Raw genomic sequence first — 21,345 nt, forward strand, 5'->3', positions numbered from 1 at the left:
GGGCCCCCAACATTTGGGAGCTTCAACCGCAGGTGACCCCTTGGAAAATGGAATCACAAGAGGATGTTATTAACCCTAAAACTGTAACAAAAGTTTGGATGATATGAATTTGGGATTGCCTATTTTACAAAAGCATAGATTTCTTAGATTTAAAGAAGACAGCAAAAAACTCAGTTGAGTGGGATTAATATGGACCAGAGTTAACAAATATAGGACAAACGGCCAAGTCTGGGAGAGGCAGACGTGTTCCAGGGGTCAACAATGGCATAGACCACAGCCAGTAGGACAAGCTCACACACAGGACTTGGGGGAGACACTGGCGTCAACACTAAAGTCAATAAGCAAACAGGGTTTGGAACCCAGGGTCTGGAAGAGAGAGAGGAGATTGACAAAGAAACTGGTCCCAAGGAAGGACCCCAGGAACATGCCAGCAGGTGCCCTCACCTGTCTGCCCCTGGCTTGGCTCAGACAGGAGTCTTGAGCCCCAGTAGAGACAAGTCCACCAGCTGGAGCAGATGAGGGAACCGAGGAGCCACCCTGCAAGCGTAATAGGTGCCCCAACATCTACCAACACTTCACAGGTCACGGTGTAGCACACTTGTGGAATCTCATGCCCACAAGTTAAGGAGGAAAAATACATCACTCCCATTTCACAAGTGGGATGTAGGGTCTGAAGAAGTGAACTGACTGGGCCAATGACAGGGAAGCTGGGAACCCAGGTCTTGTGAGTCCCCACCATTCATCTTCCCATCTCACCTGCTTTGTGCACAAAGGCCAAGGAAACAGAAGGAACATGCGCTTCTCTGGGTGCTGAGAGACCCCATGCTGGCTTTTGCCTAAAGGTCCCCATGTAGGGCTTTGCCCCCGCCCCAGAGTGAGAGGCCCTGACCTTCGGTGGACACATTTCTAGCTTCCCTGCAGGATGGCACACTCCTGAATGGGAGTGGATTATAGGACGTACCCTACCACTGTAGACGGTACATACGCTCCTGAACAGAAGTGGATTATAGGATGTAATCTACAACTGTAGACAGTACACACACTCCTGAACGGAAGTGGATTATAGGACGAACCCTACAACGGTAGACGGTACACATGTTCCTGAACAGAAGTGGATTACACGGAGTATCCTACAACTGTAGACGGTACACATGCTCCTGAACAGGAGTGGATTATAGGGAATACCCATAAATGTAGACGGTACACACACTCCTGAACGGAAGTGAATTATAGGACGTACCCTACCACTGTAGACGGTACACACTATCCTGAATGGAAGTGGTTATGGGACATACTCTACAACTTAGTCTTTACACACACTCCTGAACAGAAATGGTTTTAGGGCGTACCCTGCAACTGTAGACAGTACACAAGCTCCTGAACACTGGTGGATTATAGGGCATACCCTACAATTGTAGACAGTACACACTCTCCTTTGGGAACCAAGGGAAATTTTTCCTGCATCTGGATGGATTTGCTTGCTGTTAGAGGCTCTGTTTTTTGGCTGCAGACTGAAATCTTGGTACAGTGCCCGCTGGACTGCAAAGCACAGCCTGGATCACGGCAAATAGATCTGTGCGAACTATAAACACATGTGGAAAACAGCTCAAAGGGCGGACACTGCAGAAAACGGGTCAGGAGTTTCCTTCATAAATAACGGGGTTGAGCATTATGGAACGGGTGTGTCGGGTGATTTTATTTAAGAAAAATTATGCTTCACTAAGACAACACTGCCGACAGCATCATTTGATGCTCTGTTTCATAAGAAAATAAAAGTAACCTTTCTATATGCCTCTTTGTGATATACATTTAAAAACACAGCATCCTTTGGAAATGTCTTCAAATCTTACTTTCCATCCTCACCTCTACCTCCTAAAATCACCCCAAAATACCAGTCTAGAAGAACTGAATGTCCCACTTGAATGGAGATCTTGGTGTAGCAACACAGAACTATTAACTTTCTCTTGAGGAGAGAGGAGGCTGTGTCTAAAGATATAAGAGGGCAGGTGCTCTCTCTGGGCCTTGTATGCTGCCGGCTGCTGAGGGGGGATGACCTTCACCAAGGATGGACCAAATGCATCTTCAACAACAAGGAACAGGGAGTTGAATTTTCATCATGAACAGATTTACTATACACATCCCGACTGCATCCGCGTGTGTGTATATATCTCATTAAAAAGACCATGGTATAGCCACATTCAAAAGAATGATATTGGGCCCCAGTCTCACACCATGTACAAAAATTAACCCAAAATGGACCTAGGAAATAAATTTAAGAGCTAAAACTAGAATATGTTTAAAAAACCGAGCAGTAAGTCTTTGCAGTTTCTTGTTAGGCAGAACCTCTTACACGACACCAGAAGCACATGCACCAAAGAAAAAGAAATGGATTTCATCAACATTAGAAACTTGTGCTACAAAGTAAACCATCAAGAAAGTGAAAAGACAACCCACAATATGAGAGAAAATATTTGTAAATCATATATCTGATAAGAGACATATCTAAAATTTATGAAACCACTTACTATTCAACAATTAAAAGATAAATAGCCCAATTTAAAAAATGGGAAAATGATCTGAATAAACTTTTCTCTAAGGAGAATATACAAATAACCAATTAGCACATGAAAAGATGCTCAACATCATTGGTCTTTAGGGACACGCAAATCAAAACCACAGTGAGATACCACTGCGTACACGCTGGGATGTCTATAATCAAAACATCAGATGGTAAGTGTTGGCAAGGATTCCACTCTGAGGTGTGCATCCAAGTGAAATGAAAACATGCACCCACACAAAAGCTAGTGCACAAATATTCCTAGTAGCATAATAGCCCCAGAGTGGAAACAATTCAAATGTCCAGATGATGAATAAATAAAATGTGGTAGATCCATACAATGGAATAAAAAGAAATGAAGTACTGACACGCAGATGAATCTTGCAAACATAATTACGTAAGTGAAAGAAGCCAGTCATAAAAGACCACATATTATATGTTCCATTCATATGAAATGTCCAGAATAGACAAATCTATAGAGACATAAAGTAGATTAGCATTTACCTAGGGCTGGTGGGACTGGGGAACATTGGGGAGAATCTGCTAAGGGGCACAAGATTTCTTTTCACAGATATAAAAATATTCTAAACTTGGGTGATAGCAGTGATTGTATAACCCTGTGGTTTTAATACCCAAAGCCATTGAAGTGCACGCTTTATTTTTTTTTTTAATATTTATTTATTTTGGCTGTGCTGGGTCTTAGTTGCAGCACACGGGATCTTTTAGTTGCGGCATGCAAACTCTTAGTTGCTGCAAGCATGCAGGATCTAGTTCCCCGACCAGGGATTGAACCCAGGCCCCTGCATTGGGAGCATGGAGTCTTACCCACTGGACCACCAGGGAAGTCCCAAACTGCACACTCAAAATGGGTGAATTGCATGGTATGTGAATTGTATCTCAATAAAGCTGTTTAAAAAGTGCAAAAACAAGAAAGACACTGGAAATAAAAGTAATAAAACCAAAGAGTATTTCCCTCTGGGTGGTCCAAGTACAATTATCTTTTTCTTATATTTTTAATATAATTCTCAATTATCTTCAATATGCACATATTACTTTTTATAATTTCAGAAATAAACCCAATTTTAAAAGAATATATAATATCCTTGACGCATGATAGGTTACGTCTTTATTCTAGTAAAACTGGGGGCGGAGTCACGATGATGGCAGGCGAGGATGCGGAGTCTGTGTCTCCCCACAACTAGGGTGCCTGCTGGACACTAGTGTGGGACCTCGAAGCCCAAGGAGATGGGAGGAACCCTCGAGCGACCGGGTAGGATGAAGGGGGATTGATGGGGAAGGAGAAGCGGAGGCCAGACAGGACCAGCGCACCTGAGGGGTGGCTGGGAGGGGGAGGGGTTCCCACGCCTATAGGGACCCTCAGGGGCTTGGAGAATCAGGGGGAGCGCAGCTACCATCTCCCCTGCCCAGGCAGGCCTGCTGGGCTCCCAGGCCAGGTCCCCCGCCCACTGGGCTCCCAGCCTGGTCCTCCATTCTCTGGGGCCCCCTCCGGCCTTGTGGGTCCTAAGGGCTGGGAGAGAGGGAGGGAGGAGGGGGGAAGACAAGGAGAGGCAGATGGTGGTGGGGGGACCCTCCAGGACCAGAGGATCAGGGGAGGCATGGCAGGCATTTCCCCCCATCCACTTGGGCCCCAGGAAGCCTGCTGGGCTCCCAGGCTGGTCCTCCATTCTCCAGGGCCCCCTCGGGCCTCATGGGTCCTGGGGCATGGGAGGGAGGGAGGGAGGAGAAGAAGAAGAGAGGCCAATGGGAACGGGTCCTCCAGGATCGGAGAATGGGGGAAATGTGCCTAGCATTTCCCCTGCCCACTCAGGCCCAGTGAGCCTGCTGGGGTCCTGGACCTGGTCCTCTGCCCTCCAGGGCCAGAGGCACACCTGGGCCCCTTCTGCTGCAGCCCCTCCTGCTGCACCTAAGCCCCACCCCCCACCCCCCCAGGGCCTTTTCCCACCCTGTGGGTCCTAAGCATAGGTACCACCCACCACCTAAACCCCGCCCCTTCCTAAGCCCCACCCCCACAGCCAAGGTCTTGTCCAGCTTTTTTTTTTTTCTCTTATTTTTTACTACTGTAGGTCTGTTTTACCTTCTGGTTGTTGTTTCATCTATATTCTTATTTTTAAAATTCTTTCTAACATATCTCTTAGTTTTCTAATCTAATTTTATTTTTTACTCTTTGTTATTGCTCTCCTCCTTTTTTTCTTTCTGCTTTTTTTTTTCCCTGCCCCACATGGCTTTCAGGATCTTGGTTCATGAACCAGGGTTCAGGCCAGAGCTCCTGTGGTGGGAGCTCCGAGTCCGAATCACTGGACTAACAGAGAACCTCAGACCCCAGGAATATTCACCAGAGTCAGATCTCCTGGAGGTCCTCATTTCGGCACCAAGACCCAGCTCAACCCAACAGCCTACAAACACCACTGCTGGACGCCTCAGGCCAAACAACCAGTAAAATAGGAACGCAATCCCACCCATCAAAATAAATAATAAATAAGGTGACAAAAAAATGTCACAGATGAAGGAACAAGGTAAAAACCTAAAAGACCAAATAAATGAAGAGGAAATAGGCAACCTACCTGAAAAAGAATTCAGAGGAATGATAGTAAAGGTGATCCAGAATCTTGGAAATAGAATGGAGCCATGGATTGAGAAAATACAAGAAATATTTAACAAAGATCTAGAAGAACTAAAGAACAAACAAACAGAGATAAACAACACAATAACTGAGATGAAAAATACACCAGAAGGAATAAATAACAATAACTGAGGCAGAAGAATGAGTAAGTGAGCTGGAAGACAGAATGGTGGAAATAACTGCTGAGGAGAATAAAGAAAAAAGAATGAAAACAATTGAAGACAATCTCAGAGACCTCTGGGACAACACTAAATGCACCAACGTTTGAATTATAGGGGTCCCAGAAGAAGAAGAGAAAAAGAAAAAGATTTGAAGAGATTATAGTGGAAAACTTCTCTAACATGGGAGAAGAAATAGTCACCCAAGTTCAGGAAGCACAGGGAGTCCCATACAGGATAAAGAGTAGGAGAAACACAACAAGACACATATTAATCAAACTAACAAAAATTAAATTAAAAAAAATACTAAAAGCGGCAAGGTAAAAGCAAAAAATAACATACAAGGGAATCCCCATAAGGTTATCAGCTAATTTTTCAGCAGAAACTGCAGGCTAGAAGGGAGTGGCAGGATATACTTAAAGTAATGAAAGAGAAAAACGTACAACCAAAATTACCCAGCAAGGATCTCATTTAGATTCGATGGAGAGATCAAAAGTTTTACAGACAAGCAAAAGCTAACAGAATTCAGCACCACCAAACCTTTAGCATTACAACAAATGCTAAAGAAACTTCTCTAGGCAGGAAACACGAGAGAAGAAAAAGACCCACAAAAACAAACGCAAAACAATTAAGAAAATGGTAATAGGAACGTACATATTGATAATCACGTTGAATGTAAATGGATTAAATGCTCCAACCAAAAGACACAGACTGGCTGAATGGATACAAAAACAAGACAGGTATATATGCTGTCTACAAAAGAGCCACTTCAGACCTAGGGACACATACAGACTGAAAGTGAAGGGATGAAGAAAGATATTCCATGCAAATGGAAATCAAAAGAAAGCTGGAGTAGCAATACTCGTATCAGATAAAATAGACTTTAAAATAAAGACTGTTACAAGAGATAAGGAAGGACATTACATAATGATCAAGGGATCAATCCAAGAAGAAGATATAACAATTATAAATATTTACACACCAGACATAGGAGCACCTCAATACATAAGGCAAAGGCTAACAGCTATAAAAGGGGAAATTGACAGTAACACAATAACAGTAGGGGACTTTAACACCCCACTTACACCAATGGACAGATCATCCAAACAGAAAATAAATAAGGAAACACAAGCTTTAAATGACACAACAGACCAGATAGATTTAATTGATATTTATAGGACATTCCACCCAAAAGTGGCAGAATACACTTTCTTCTCAAGTGCACATGGAACATTCTCCAGGATAGAGACCCACGTCTTGGGTCACAAATCAAGCCTCAGAAAATTTAAGAGAATTAAAATTGTATCAAGAATGTTTTCTGATCACAATGCTATGAGACGGGAAACCAATTACAGGAAAAAAACTGTAAAAAACACAAATACATGGAGGCTAAACAGTGTACTACTAAATAACCAAGGTATCACTGAAGAAATCAAAGAAGAAATTTTTAAAAAATACATAGAAACAAATGACAACAAGAACACGACAACCCAAAACCTATGGGATGCAGCAAAACCAGTTCTAAGAGGGTAGCTTATAGCAATTCAATCTCACCTCAAGAAACAAGAAAAATCTCAAATAAACAATCTAACCTTACACCTAAAGCAACTAGAGAACAAGAAACAAAGAAAACCCAAAGTCAGTAGAAAGAAAGAAATCATAAATATCAGAGCAGAAATAAATGAAATAGAAATGAAGAAAACAATAGCAAAGATCAATAAAACTAAAAGTTGGTTCTTTGAGAGGATAAACAAAATTGATAAACCTTTAGCCAGACTCATCAAGAAAGAAAGAGAGAGGACACAAATCCGTAAAATTAGAAATGAAAAAGGAGAAATCACAACTGACACCGCAGAAATACAAAGGATTATAAGAGACTACTACAAACAACTATATGCCAATATTCTTGGAAAGGTACAATTTTCCAAGAGTGAACCAGGAAGAATTAGAAAATATAAACAGACTTATCACAAGTAATTAAATTGAAACTGTAATTAAAAATCTTCCAACAAACAATAGTCCAGGACCAGATGCTTCACATTCACATTCAAATTCTATCAACCATTTAGAGACAATACCGATCCTTCTCAAACTCTTCCAAAAAATTGCAGAGGTAGGAACACTCCCAAATTCGTTCTACAAAAGTGACCATCACCCTGATACCAAAACCAAACAAAGATACTACAAAAAAAGAAAATTACAGACCAATATCCCTGATGAACATAGATGCAAAAATCCTCAATGAAATACTAGCAAACAGAATCCAACAGCACATTAAAAGGATCATACACCATATCAAGTGGGATTTATCCCAGGAATGCAAGGGTTCTTCAATATACGCAAATCAATCAATGTGAAACACCATATTAACAAATTAAGGAATAAAAATCATATGATCATCTCAATAGATGCAGAAAAAGCTTTTGACAAAATTCAACAACCATTTATGATAAAAACTCTCTCCAGAAAATGGGCGTAGAGGGAACCTACCTCAACATAATAAAGGCCATATATGACAAACCCACAGCAAAAATCATGCTCAGTGTTGAAAAACTGAAAGCATTTCCACTAAGATCAGGAACAAGACAAGGATGTCCACTCTCACCACTCTTATTCAAAGTTTTGGAAGTTCTAGCCACAGAAATAAGAGAAGAAAAAGAAATAAAAGGAATGCAAATTGGAAAAGAAGAAGTAAAACTGTCACTGCAGATGAAATGATACTATACATAGAAAATCCTAAAGATGCCACCAGAAAACTACTAGAACTAATCAATAAATTTGGTAAGGTTGCAGGATACAAAATTAATGCACAGAAATCTCTTGAATTCCTATACACTAACAATGAAAAATCAGAAAGAGAAATCAAGGAAACAATCCCATTAACCATCACAAAAAAACGAATAAAATACCTAGGAATAAACCTCCTAAGGAGGTAAAAGACTTGTACTTAGAAAACTATAAAACACTGATGACAGAAATCAAAGATGACATAAACAGATGGAGAAATATACTATACCATGTTCTTGGATTGAAAGAATCAATATTGTGAAAATGACTATACTACCCAAAGCAATCTACAGATTCAGTGCAATCCCTATCAAACTACCAATGGCATTCTTCACAGAATTAGAACAAAAAAATCTTAAAATTTGTATGGAGACACAAAAGACCCTGAATAGCCAAAGCAATCTTGAGAAAGAAAAACAGAGCTGGAGGAATCAGGCAACCTGGCTGCAAACAATACTACAAAGCTACAGTAATCAAGACATTATGGTATTGTCACAAAAACAGAAATATAGATCCATGGTACAGGATAGAAAGCCCAGAGATAAACCCATGCATATATGGTCACCTAATCTATGACAAAGGAGGTGAGAACATACAATGGAGCAAAGACAGACTCTTCAATAAGTGGTGCTGGGAAAGCTGAACAGCTACATGTAAAAGAATGAAATTAGAACACTCGCTAACACCATACACAAAAATAAACTCCAAATGGATTAAAGACCTAAATGCAAGACCGGACACTATAAAACTCTTAGAGGAAATCATAGGAAAAACACTCTCTGACATAAACCACAGCAAGATCTTTTTTGACCCACCTCCTAGAGTAATGAAAATAAAAACAAAAATAAACAAATGGGACCTGACGAAACTTAAAAGCTTTTGCACAGCAAAGGAAACCATAAACAAGACAAAAAGACAACCCTCAGCATGGAAGAAAATATTTGCAAATGAAGCAATGGACAAAGGATTAATCTCCAAAATATACAAACAGCTCATGAGCTCAATATCAAAAAAACAAACAACCCAATTAAAAAATGGGTGGAAGACCTAAAGAGACATTTCACCAAAGAAGACATACAGATGGCCAAGAGGCACATGAAAAGATGCTCAACATCACTAATCATTAGAGAAATGCAAATCAAAACTACAATGAGGTATCACCTCACATCGGTCAGAACGGCCATCATCAAAAAATCTACAAACGATGAATGCTGGAGAGGGTGTGGAGAAAAGGGAATACTCTTGCACTGCTGGTGGGAATGTGAATTGGTACAGCCACTATGGAGAACAGTATGGAGGTTCCTTAAAAAACTAAAACTAGAACTACCATATGACCCAGCAATCCCACTACTGGGCATATACCCTGAGAAAACCATAATTCAAAAGGACACATGTACCCCAATCTTCATTTCAGCACTGTTTACAATAGCCAGGACATGGAAACAACCTAAATGTCCAACGATAGATAAATGGATAAAGAAGATGTGGTACATATATACAATGGAATATTACTCAGCCATAAAAAGGGATGAAATTGGGTCACTTGTAGAGATGTGGATGGACGTAGAGTCTGTCATAGAGTGAAGTAAGCCAGAAAGAGAAAAACAAATACTGTATATTAATGCATATATGTGGAATCTAGAAAAATAGTACAGATGAACCTATTTGTGGGGCAGGAATAGAGATGTAGACGTAGAGAATGGACACGTGGACACAGCGGGGTAAGGGGAGGGTGGGACGAATTGGGACATCAGGATTGACATATATACACTACCATGTGTAAAACAGAGAGCTAGTGGGAACCTGCTGTATAGCACAGGGAGCTCAGCTCAGTGCTCTGTGATGACCTACATGGGGGGGAAACGGGGGGAGGGAGGTGCAAGACGGAGGGGATATATGTAGGCATATAGCTGATTCACTTCATTGTACAGCAGAAACTAACACAACATTGTAAAGCAATTTTACTCCAATTAAAAAAAAAACCGGTAATATCCCATTTTATAATTTTAAGATGGTACCGTCATATTTAAGAGAATTCTTCTATTCTAACCACTGTACATAAATTAAATATTCCCGATGGATTTACAGGTTCCGGTCAGTTCGGCTCAGCCCAGTGGAGCTGGCCTTGCGGGAGGCTGCTGCTGACCCGGGCAGTGGAGCGGACTCCGGGGCTCCAGGGCGGGTCCCGTGTGGCGGTCTGCGCAACCAGGTCTCGGTCTCTCGGGGGAGGGGGGGCGGGGAGCTGGATGCGGGGCTGGGGAGCGTCGCCTGCACGGGGGTCGCCCTCTCTGGCCTCTGCTTTCCACTGTTCACTTCCACCCGTTTGAGACTCTGTTGGTTCCCTGGGAATTGACACGACACGACACGACACTCTCATTTGCTGTTTCCCGGGGCCGGTCGCGCGGAAGGAGCAAAGGCCTCGGCGGGCGGGTCCGCGAGTCTCGAGGATGGAGCCCAAACCTGGGTGGAGGAGACCCTGGACTGGACCCGCGAGAAACCCCCGGGGAGCCGCTGGGGTGGGGGGCTGCCGCGAGGGGCTCCCACGAAGGTCACCCACGGGAGGCACCCACTGGACACCGTCCAGGTGAGCGCCCGGACCCCCCCCCGCGACACCACCCGACCCCTCTTCACCCCGCGGCGCTGGACACGAGGCGTGCCGGGCGCCGAGCTCCAGTGGCGCAGGAGGCGAGCGCAGGGGGCCCGCATGGACCCCACGGTGGGCCGTCAAGGCCCGACGCCTCCGTGCCCGCAGGTCGCGTCACCCGGTTCCTGGTCCTTGGCGGGATCTGGGCAGCGCCGCAGTTCTGAGGTGTAGGCAGGGCGCAGCATCCTAAGAGGACGATGGGAAGTTCAGGGATTCATGAGAAACTCGGTGAACAGCGCCGGGTGCTGGCCTGCTGAGGGTGCCCCAGGCCCTAGGAGCCTGACTGTTCTCTGCCTGGTCCCAGTTCTGGGGTGAAACCATCCCATCGCTGGCGAAGCAGCAGACACATGTGGCCCAGAGAGAACAAACCTGCCCCCCACTGAACGCTCACCTGTCACTGTGTCAGTGACACTGGGTGTAGGCAAAGGCCGTCACCCCAGAATTCTCCTGTCCTTAAATCCCTGTAACTGTACAATTAAGAGAATTTATACATTTGCATCATCTTTAGACAAAACTAATTTTTAATAATAAAGCATAGTGCAAATGTGTCTGAACAGACATCCCAACATTACCAGCGGAAGTCCAACAAAGTATCAAAGAAACACAGGTGGGAGGTCATTTCAGCAGTCAGTCCTTTAATTTAAACCTGTGAATATGTCATTTTATGTATGACTAAGAAAACTGTTCATTAAATGCATTTTTATTTGGGTTGTTTAAAAATCTAGTAATAAATGTTACAATATTTTAAAGCTGCTCTGAAAATCAGTAGAAATATTCTTGGAAAAGAGCATCCTACCTGGCTCTCTGTTGCCTTTGAAGTTCAGTATACACTAAAATGTCTGCTGTTTCCATTCAAAAATAGTAATTTATTTATGGCATATTGAAGTGACATTCTTGAAAAATGAACTCTGGACAGACACACGCCTTCTATCTACACGAATGTACACCCATCAGCTGTAACATCGGGGTCACCACACGGCTTCCTCGCGGCACCCCAAGACCTACAGGGCTTCCCGCAGCAGCAGCCGCAGCCTCTGCAGCTCGTCGCCCACCGGGGCCACCCACTCCCGCCGCAAGTACTGGACGTCCACGTCGCCTGAGGCTCTGGCCAGCACCAGGGCCAGGAAGCCACTGCGGGTCTTCTCTGCTTCACCCACGACAGTCATGGCCACCAGCCTGAAATCGAGAAGCACATGCCGTGTGATCCTGAGTCTGCCGATTACCCACCTTCCCAGGGGGGAGCAGGAAGAGGAAAAACGCTGTAAACACAGGGGGGAGGAGCTCCTTGGCATCAGCCTGGGGATGACTTTGGATCTGGCTCCAAAAGCAAAGGCAACAGAAGCAAACAGGTGGGACTACGAAGCAGCTTCTGCACAGCAAAAGAAACCAGAAACAAAATGAAAGGGCAACCTACAGAATGGGAGAAAGTATTTGCCAATCATACATCTGTTAGGGGGTTAATAACCAAAACATAAAGATCTCATATAACTCAATAGCAGAAAAACCAAGCAATCCAATTACAAAATGGGCAGAAGATCTAAACAGAAATTTTTCCAAAGAAGACACACAGATGGCCAACAGACAAGTGAAAAGATGCTCAACATCATTAATCACCAGGGAAATGCAAATCAAAACCACAATGAGCTATCACCTCACACCTGTCAGAATGGCCATCATCAAAAAGATAAGAAATAACAAATGCTGGAGAGGGTGTGGAGAAAAGGGAGCCCTCCTGCACTGCTGGTGGGAATGTAAATTGGTGCAGACACAATGGAGAACAGTGTGGAGGTTTCTCAAGAATTAAAAATAGAGCCAACATACAATCCAGCAATTCCACTCCTGGGTATTTATCCAAAGAAAATGAAGCCACTATCTCGAAGAGATATCTGCACTCCCATGTCCAGTGCAGCATTATTCACAAGAGCCAAGACATGGAAACAACCTAAGTGTCCATCAAGGGATGAATGGATAAAGAATATGTTTTGTGTATATATATATATATATATATATATATATATATATATATATGTGTGTGTGTGTGTGTGTGTATGTGTGTGTGTGTGTGTATATATATATATATATCCATATACATGTCGAATATTATTCAGCCATAAAAAAGGAAATCCATTTGTGACAACATGGATGGACCTTGAGGGCATTACGCTAAGTGAAATAAGTTAGACAGAGAAGGACAAACACCGTGTGATCTCACTTCTGTGTGAAACCCCACCTCCACCCTGCACACATACACACACAAAACAGGCTCACAGACAGAGAACAGCCTGGTGGTTGCCAAAGGAAGGGGGTGGGGTGTGGACCAAACGGGCAAAGGGGTATAAGCTTCCAGTTATAAAATGAACAAGCCATGGGACGCAGTGTACACATGGCAACTATGGTTAATAACACTGTATTGCATATTTGAAAGTTGATGAGAGTAAATATTAAAAGTTCTCATCACAAGAAAAAGCTTCTGGAACTATGTAAGGTGACAGACGTATCATAAGACACTATATGCAAACTTCGCATCATTATGTTGTGCACCTGAAACCAGTATGTTTTACATCAGTTATACCTCAATATAAATAAATGAATGACAGATAATATAATTCTTTGATCCTTAGACTATTTTGGACTAAATATGAAACAAACACACTTTAAAGTGGTTTTTCAAGATCTTACTCAAATATATAAATATAAAACTAATATTTAAATATAAATAACCATACTTTAAAGTGTGGTGGCCTTATACATAAATCAAGTAAGAAAGACCATCAGTGATGCGTCTGCAAAAAAACACCTAGGAGAGCTCATCCTGAGTTTCATCAGACTTACCTGTCCGGATAGACGGGCTGTTTGGCGACAGGACCCAAATCGCTCTCCAGGAGGTCCCAAATATACACACAGGATGTGTCGTCCTGGACCAGGAACACAGCCGGTCTCGTCGAGGACCACTGCAGGCCAATGACGGCGCGGCCGTGGGTGCTCTCGTCCCACTGCAGGAGCGGGTGCTCGGCCGTCAGCTGGTGCAGCCTGATGCTCCCGTCAGAACAGCCAGCCTGGGGGAGGCAGGGAAACCTTATCACAGTTCTTTTCTCTTTTTTACTCAAGCTCAGTAGCCAAGGAAAATTTTCAGGACATCAGCTTTTTTTGTTGTACAGCAAAAATATTTGGTTTATATTTTGTTTTCCAAACATAAAATCATAACATTAAATCTTGTCATCACGAAGGTGAGTGTTTGGAGATTCTGATACACTTTGTACCCCCTGCCCCTCCCCAAAAGGGCTAATAATTGGTGAATTCAGTGAACATATAAATAGGTGTTTATTTTTAACAAAGCTGAATATTGCTGACTCAAGCATAGGACATTAAGATTGGCAAGACGGACATCTTTTTTTAAAAAATCACATACATTTGCACATATAATATGGCTTTACGTTCCTTTTGGATTGAAATTTCCATAAAACAAAACTCAGCTGGCCTAGTTAAAGACTAAATTTTTAGCCTAGGAAAAGGAAACAATTCCTTTTTACTCAATATATTTAATTCTTCACATATTTAATCTTTCAAAAAAAGCAGAGGCAAGATATAGCAATCACGAAAGCTTCTAAAGTAAATGAACAGATTTATGCATAATAGAGCCAGGTGCCCACTGTCGGGAGGGTGGAGGGGACCCTGGGCCAGCCGGGGACTAGGGTGTGTGTGCGACGCCGGGTGGGTGGTGAGTAGATGGAGACCAGAAGAGATCTCGATGTCGTGTCCTGTACACAAGCACTTCTGACTGCCCAGGTCTTGGTTTCTAAGTATTTTTCTCCTAACAGGAGCCAGGACTCCTTGGAGTAATGGCTGATCCCGAGGTTTCCTGTGCCAGAAAGCAAAGAGGGGCTCCCGGAACGATGTCAGAACCACCTCCAGGGACCCCTTCCCCCGGGGGGACCATCTGAGCAGTGGAATAAATGCAGGCAGCGAATCTGAGACGCACTGAAGACAGTGAAAAGCCTCGTGTGTCCACGTTTAGACAAGAAATACACACGATCGTGAGGAAAGGCAGTCTTCCGACCAGCGACAGCTCCCATGGAATTAATGACAGGGCGACAGAACCCGCCTGGTGACCGACACGGGGGCTAAGATGCAGCAGCAGCTCAGGGTCTGTGCGTCTTCCACCAGGCCCTGGCTGACCAGACAGGGAAGGGGGGGCCCCATGGTCAGGAAAGGCCTGCATCTAATCGTGAGGAGACGTCCCCAGACTCCACAGGGGACGCCCAGGCCCTCTGTGTGATGCTGAGGCCGGTCCCAGTGAAGGCGGTGAGGAGCCACAGTGACTGAACAGGACACGTGATCCGGGCCACGACGCTGCTCACAAAGGACACTGTCAGGACAGTCGCGGGCTTGCACTCAGACCCACAGAGAGCAGGACTGACCTGGGCTACAGGAGACCAACACCCAGCCCCTGGGGTGGAGCGTCCTGGCCACGGCAAGTGTGTCACTGCACACTCAGGCTGGTGGGGGGCGAGGGGGAACGCTCTGTGCCGTCCTTGTAACTGTTCTACAAGCCGAAAATGACGTCAGAATAAAACGTCTGAAGAAGGTCCAGACGACAGCCTCATGGAACGAGCTGTGCTGACCACACGGATGGGACTTCAGGAGACCAGACCCGAGCGCTGTGGATCCCAGCAGACGCTGCGAAAGAATCGGTGCTTAAAAAACAGGCGTTCTTACCAGGAATATCGGTTCTCCAAACGGTGAAAAGTCAATCACGTTCACCTTCACCGGCCTCATGCCCTGCTGCTGGGGCCTGAACAACCTGGGAGACACTCTCATGTCTTGTCTGGTGCCATGGCTGATGAGGCCCTGAAGGGAGAGTAAGGGGGGAACCAGGCGGGGTAAAGCTCTTATTCTTGAAACAATTTAATCAACATTCTGATTAAAGCAAACAGTAAGTTTACTTCCAACAAAAATACTTACAGAATGAAATCTAGACCGTTACTCACCGTGTCTGTGCCAACAACAAAGCGATTAGAGTCTGAAGGCAGAAATTTAACGCTCAGTGTCTGTGTGGAGCCCCAAAACTCATAACCTTTATGGGAAAGGCTGGAAAACAGCAAAGATGAACAGATGGGCAGTCTTGAAACTGTCAGGGTGGAGGTGACACTTAACACCGTCACCTGCCATCTGCCACTGGACGCGCTTCTAGTTCCTTTTCCCTTCGCTTACCATAGGCTCTGCACAGTTCCTTCAGCCCGTCCTCTTGCTCTTTCTTCTACTGTCTAAGCCACTCTTTCATTCACAGACTTAAATTTCAGAGGAAACAGTTCCATTTCTAGAAATGTCTTTCTGATCGCACAATTCTCTCTCGTACCCTGGTGGGTGTCCCTCACATGGCAGCGTCGTGACCCTCCCCATGAGCCTGGCCGTGGACGTGCCCCCCACGGGCAGCTGTCCCAGTGCTGACAGCCCCCAGGCACTGGTCTGCCCCACACTCGCTCCTCAGCTGAGGACCCCTGACCGCACCCCGACTCGGCTTCTGGGATTCTCCCGCTGGAGAGGCAGTGCGTCCCAGGGTCCCAGGCAGGGGTCAGCTCCAGCTCGCTGCCCTGCAGGCTGACTTGAAGCTCCACCCTTATTCTGGCCCTTTCCTCGCTTTTTTAAAAGACTGTATCTAGTGTGCTGTTGGTTTTCTACCTTGCACAGTGTTTGTATTGTAACAGCCAGGGCCCAGGGCTGCTCCTGCCACGCTGCCCCAGTCCTGGGTCGGGGATCTGGCCCCTCAGTCTCTCCCCTCTCTTCTTACCTCCAGCCGAGATCCCCGCCTCGGGGCCCGCTGCCCTGGTCACCTCCACGCTGGGCCGAGCAGGTCCCGCCCATCCCGCCCTTCCCACCCCCAGGCCCCCTCCTCCCCCCTGGTCCTCAGCTGCACGGTGCCCCTCAGCTGAGCTGGACACCTGGGCGAGAGGCAGGCTCTCCCCGGTTCCTGGAGCCAGCCGGCCACCAGGTGTGCTCAATCCCACCCTTGACTGAGCCCAGCCCTCCGTCCCCACGAGTGCCGCCTGGTTCAGGCTCTCATCTCGGATCTCCAACCACCCCCACGGCAGCTCCCGAAGCTCTCCCCAAGTGCCCTCCTCTGTTCCAAGCTTACACTGCTGCCAAGTTCATGGTTCTAAACTGCAAACAAGACACACCCCTCCTTATGTAGAGTTCCAAGAAGAGTCCCCGTCACCCTCGAGAGAACTGTCTGAACCCTCGGCGCAGCGGACCCTCCTGAGGGTCAGGCCACCGACTCTACCCTTCTCCTGACAGCAAACCTACTGGCAGGTCTGAAACCGTCGGCGTCTTCATGCCTCTGGGCTCCCTCTGCCCGGAGCAGGCTCCCTGACTCTCATCTCAGCCCCTGTCCCACGGCCATCCCTCCTCCGAGCCCCCACTCAGCATGGCTCCCCCCAGCACTTCACGCGTGTGCCGAGCCACGGGGATGAGGAGACGTGCCACCAGGCCACTCTCAGGGGAGGCCTTGCTGCCCCAGGGGCCAGGGGCACTTCACCCAAGTTCCCCCCTCCTCCCCGGGATGCCCGTGTTCGGGGCCGAGGGAGGGAGGCTCAGGCCTGGCAGGGGGGCTCTGGAGAGGGGGAGCAGCTGCCGGGGGGCCTGCCTCTCAGCCCAGCCCCCTCGCCGCCACCCCTGCCAGACGCCGACCCCACGGCTGCAGTGGCTACTGGACACTTGTCTGCACTTAAGGGCCCTCCCTGAGGGAAGAGGCACCACGAGGCAGCCCGTAGAACACACGCCACTCGGCAAGTGTGCGGACACGGTCTGGACAGGTGTTTGTTACACCCGGACCTGGGGGAGGCAGTGCCACACATTTACCAGGGAAAACCCAACATCAGCTACGGGTGACGCTTTCCTTTAAAGAGCGTATGGTTAAGTACAGGAGAAACTTATAGTTAAAAGATAAATGCAATGCATGGTAGGAAGTGATACGGCCATAATGGAGATGAGAATGGTCTCACAGAAATTCAGTGAGCTGTCGGGGGCCACCCGTGGTGGGGTCTGCAGTGTATTAGATGAGTTTTTTCAGCGTAACTCACTCCTTGTCATAATTATACTGAAATCAACGGCAGGTGATTTACAATCATGAAGCATGTATGAATTCATTGATACAACCCAGAGGTGTTCTGTCTGATGAGGAAAAGTCAGGCTAATATCAAAGCGTTTTCCAGGGTAAATCACAGGCTGATAGCTAGGCCCTGACTGCGGTGAAAAGATGAGAAAAGACATGTTCGGGAAATAAATTAACATGAAATATATAAATACCACAAACAATATTCATACATCTAAGATTTCTACATCATATTAAGTTATTTGAGTAAAAACAGAAACCGAATTTCTGAATAAAACTTTCATACCAATGCTTCTAGTTCCTGAAACTTGTCTATTTAACTTCAGGGTTGTATTAAAACTGGATGAAAAAGAGTCAAATCGTACCAATTCATAAGATAGAAAATATTTTAATCAAAGAAAAATGTTAGCTCTATACCTGGCAATTGCATTTATTACTTTGATTCATTAATAATAAACTAAGTAGCAAATAAACTATTTAGCAAAAATACAGTGGGGGAAGTTAGGGCTCTTCAGTGCCAGCCTGGCCATGCCTTACTACCTAACACTATTTCCTCCTGTGGGAAACAGGGCTTTGTGAGCAGGGATGCAGCACAGACCTACCTGTCACTCAGCTGAATCGCGGCACTGTGCACCAACTTTATCCTCCCTCCAGGTAGTAAACCTACAAACAGAGAAACCAGAAATAAATGCACCTCGTAATACAAGTTAACCAAAATCCAATTACATTTGCCTGGAATTATTTTTCATTGCTTAAATATCTGTGTTAGGAAATAATACAAAAATGCAGGTTGATGAAGAGTGTTCTGTCCCTCACGCAGGGGAGGTTCCTGCAATTGCCTTAGGATATGAATTAAGAATTTGCATTTCAGGGCCTTAGGAGAAGAGCGTTGGTGGAATCAATATCAAAAAGCCTTTACATTTTTAGATTTGATTTAAAAGGGGAAGTACACTTAAGCAAGAAAAGAAAAAAAATTAATATTTAACAAACCGCCAATTCCCCACAGAAACCCTCTCCTGTAAACGTCCTCCCGCGCCGGTTTCGGTTCGTCATGCAGGTGGGGAGGCCCCCTCTGGCCCCTCTAGCCCCGTCCCGTCCCGCCCCGCCCGGTGTCCCACGCCCAAGGCAGCCCCTGCTCACAGGGAGCAGAGCGGATGCTGCACGAAGACGAGGCTGAGAAGAGAGGCCCCTCAGGATGGTTTCCACCGCATCCTTTCTCCAGGAGAGGGGGGGTCCACAGCACCGGCCCCTCCTCATTTCAAGAAGTCAGAGTGACTCTGGTCCTATTTTCTGGCTGGCTCTACGGGGGTGCCCCCGGCCCAAACAAGGTGAAGGGGCCGGTCATTAAATAAGCGGCTGGAGCTGCTGAGGAAGTGCAGGCGGGCGGCCCCTCGGTGCCCCAGCCCAGGGCATCGGGACAGCAAACTGCCGGCCGCAGAGCCCCCCCACCCCCGGTGGCTCCAGTCTCAGAGGTCTTGGGGGTCACACACACCCAGGCCTTTAGACACCGAGTCTCAGGGACGCCCTCAGGGAGCACAGAGCAGACGACACACACGGGCCTCCCGTGACAAGGGCATCAGGGGCCTGTTCAACAGCCGACAGGTTATGAAATACACAACTTAATCTTCATTTTCCATGCAGCTAATCACTGATTCTTCAAAGCGGTTATCGGTATCTTTAACCTTTATTGATTTTAGCAACCGTTGATTAAACTCAGTTTTTATTTAATAGTTACCTAAGTCACTTACTGCACCTGCAGTATCTGCTTTTGCTAATTCAACCACCACCTGAAATGAACACTGAAGATGAGTATCAGCACGTGTAATAATCGGGAAACAGTCTAAGCAAAGCGAGCTCTGATTAAGGCACTAAAAATTTAATTGCTCCAGAAAAAAGACTAGCGTTTAAAAGTTATAAATTCCCTTCTTCGACCTGTTCCTCTACACTCTGTGACCGGTCAATGCCCTGTGCATCCTCCGGCCCTGACACTGCTCCCCTTTCACTCCCACAGGCATTCCCAGCAAGCCCGTCTCGTCCTGGTTTCCCCACCGTAGCTGACTGCATGGTCGCCCCTGCTCCGCACGCATCTCCCCCTGCCACCCCGACCACAGAGCACCGACCACCACGCAAACCCTGGGGTGAGCGCTCGCACGTCCGACTCACCCACACGTTGAGAACCCCACTCTCGTCCAAGGAAGCGACGTGGAAGGACAGGCCTGCTGGCTCTAGTGAAGACAGAACCGGGGAAGGACCGGCTCATAACCAGGAAACCACATCTCACAACTTGAGCTCAGGATTTTATGGAAGTGAAGGGTCACGTACCTTCTTGAGTAGAAAATGGTGAAAGCACACAGCTCTGTCTTTTGCAGACAGACCCTGTGATGGGTTCTATTGCCTGGAGGGGACTGCGGTGGTTTACAGACGTCAGGACACCATCTGGGGATGAAAAGCACAGGCACCACATGCACGCAGTGAGTCGTGGAATACAGTTAACATTGTGCAGGGACAGGCACATCTTCCCAAAGCACAAGACCACGCGGACCACAGTGAAAGGACACGTGCCATGGCTCTCAGCATCACCGAGGAGCAGAGGCCGCAGACCTCGTCACACCTGTGAAAGGCGGGCCCTGTGTCTGCACGACGGCAGGTACAAGGATGGACAGAGCGGGTGGGGGGCTCTCCACGGCAAGAGGGAGTCGCAGAGACAGAGCAGAAGCTGGGGCCTCCCCGGCTGCAGGGGAACGGGGGTCTCACAGCCAGAGCAGCAAGGGAACGGGGAGTAGGGAGACTCGGGAGCTGCAGGCTCACCACCCCCACCAAGAGCAGCACCTTTAAAGAAACGACACCTCACAGTCCAATGGAACAGAGCTCCTCTGACCTGGCATATCCATCTACAAAATGTCCAGGAGTAGAAAAGAACAGACAAACTCCACACAAAGCTACTGAAGGAACTCGAGAGAAGGTGCAAATGAAAGCATTTCAACCCAAGAAAACTCCCCCTCCAAAAAACAAGCATGCAACAGAAGACCAAAATCCAACACTCCAAACTACATCACATCTCCTCAAAAATACATTTGGAAATGTATTTAAAGCACGTAAACAAACAAAAACACCTGGAATCAGAAACCCAGAACAAAAATGGATTAAAAAACATCAAGAAAGAAAATGAGAGTTAGGGCTGAACTCAGGAAAGAAACTGAAGAAAAAGACAAAACGGTCTCAGGAACGAAGAATAAGTGACAGGGTTTCAGATTCAATGAACTTGAGGGAGGCCAGCTGAGGAAGGGGTGTCCTCTGGACCTGAGGTTACTGAAACTTCGAAGGTTTTAATGACAATGTTTAGATGGCAAAAGAAAACGAAGGCAGCATGTTAATGGAGTAATTAAGTTTAAAAACTTAAGAGTTTTAGTGTTTTGAACACGGTGGTGAATTCAAAGTTTAATTAGT

The 21,345-nt window shown here is 46.1% G+C and overlaps 1 protein-coding gene across 2 annotated transcripts in view; it reads right to left on the reverse strand.

The window, feature by feature from the left end:
* Nucleotides 1-398: 398 nt before the first annotated feature.
* DYNC2I1 (dynein 2 intermediate chain 1) overlaps nucleotides 399-21,345 on the reverse strand; it is a 55,254-nt gene continuing 34,307 nt past the window's right edge. For both annotated transcript variants that reach the window (XM_022576243.3, XM_022576234.3), the window contains 9 exons: nucleotides 20,221-20,334; nucleotides 20,062-20,123; nucleotides 19,634-19,685; nucleotides 18,501-18,561; nucleotides 15,776-15,875; nucleotides 15,504-15,635; nucleotides 13,620-13,843; nucleotides 10,775-11,963; nucleotides 399-10,485 (listed from right to left, as the gene is read on the reverse strand). In XM_022576243.3, the coding sequence (XP_022431951.2) occupies nucleotides 11,789-11,963; nucleotides 13,620-13,843; nucleotides 15,504-15,635; nucleotides 15,776-15,875; nucleotides 18,501-18,561; nucleotides 19,634-19,685; nucleotides 20,062-20,123; nucleotides 20,221-20,334 (920 nt within the window). In that variant the 3' untranslated portion in view covers nucleotides 399-10,485; nucleotides 10,775-11,788. The remainder of the gene's footprint in view (nucleotides 10,486-10,774; nucleotides 11,964-13,619; nucleotides 13,844-15,503; nucleotides 15,636-15,775; nucleotides 15,876-18,500; nucleotides 18,562-19,633; nucleotides 19,686-20,061; nucleotides 20,124-20,220; nucleotides 20,335-21,345) is intronic.

The sequence above is a fragment of the Delphinapterus leucas genome, chromosome 9 (assembly GCF_059928025.1).
Source record: "Delphinapterus leucas isolate spDelLeu-1000000601 "Yukka" chromosome 9, BTC_Dleu_Yukka2, whole genome shotgun sequence".
Lineage (NCBI taxonomy): Eukaryota > Metazoa > Chordata > Mammalia > Artiodactyla > Monodontidae > Delphinapterus > Delphinapterus leucas.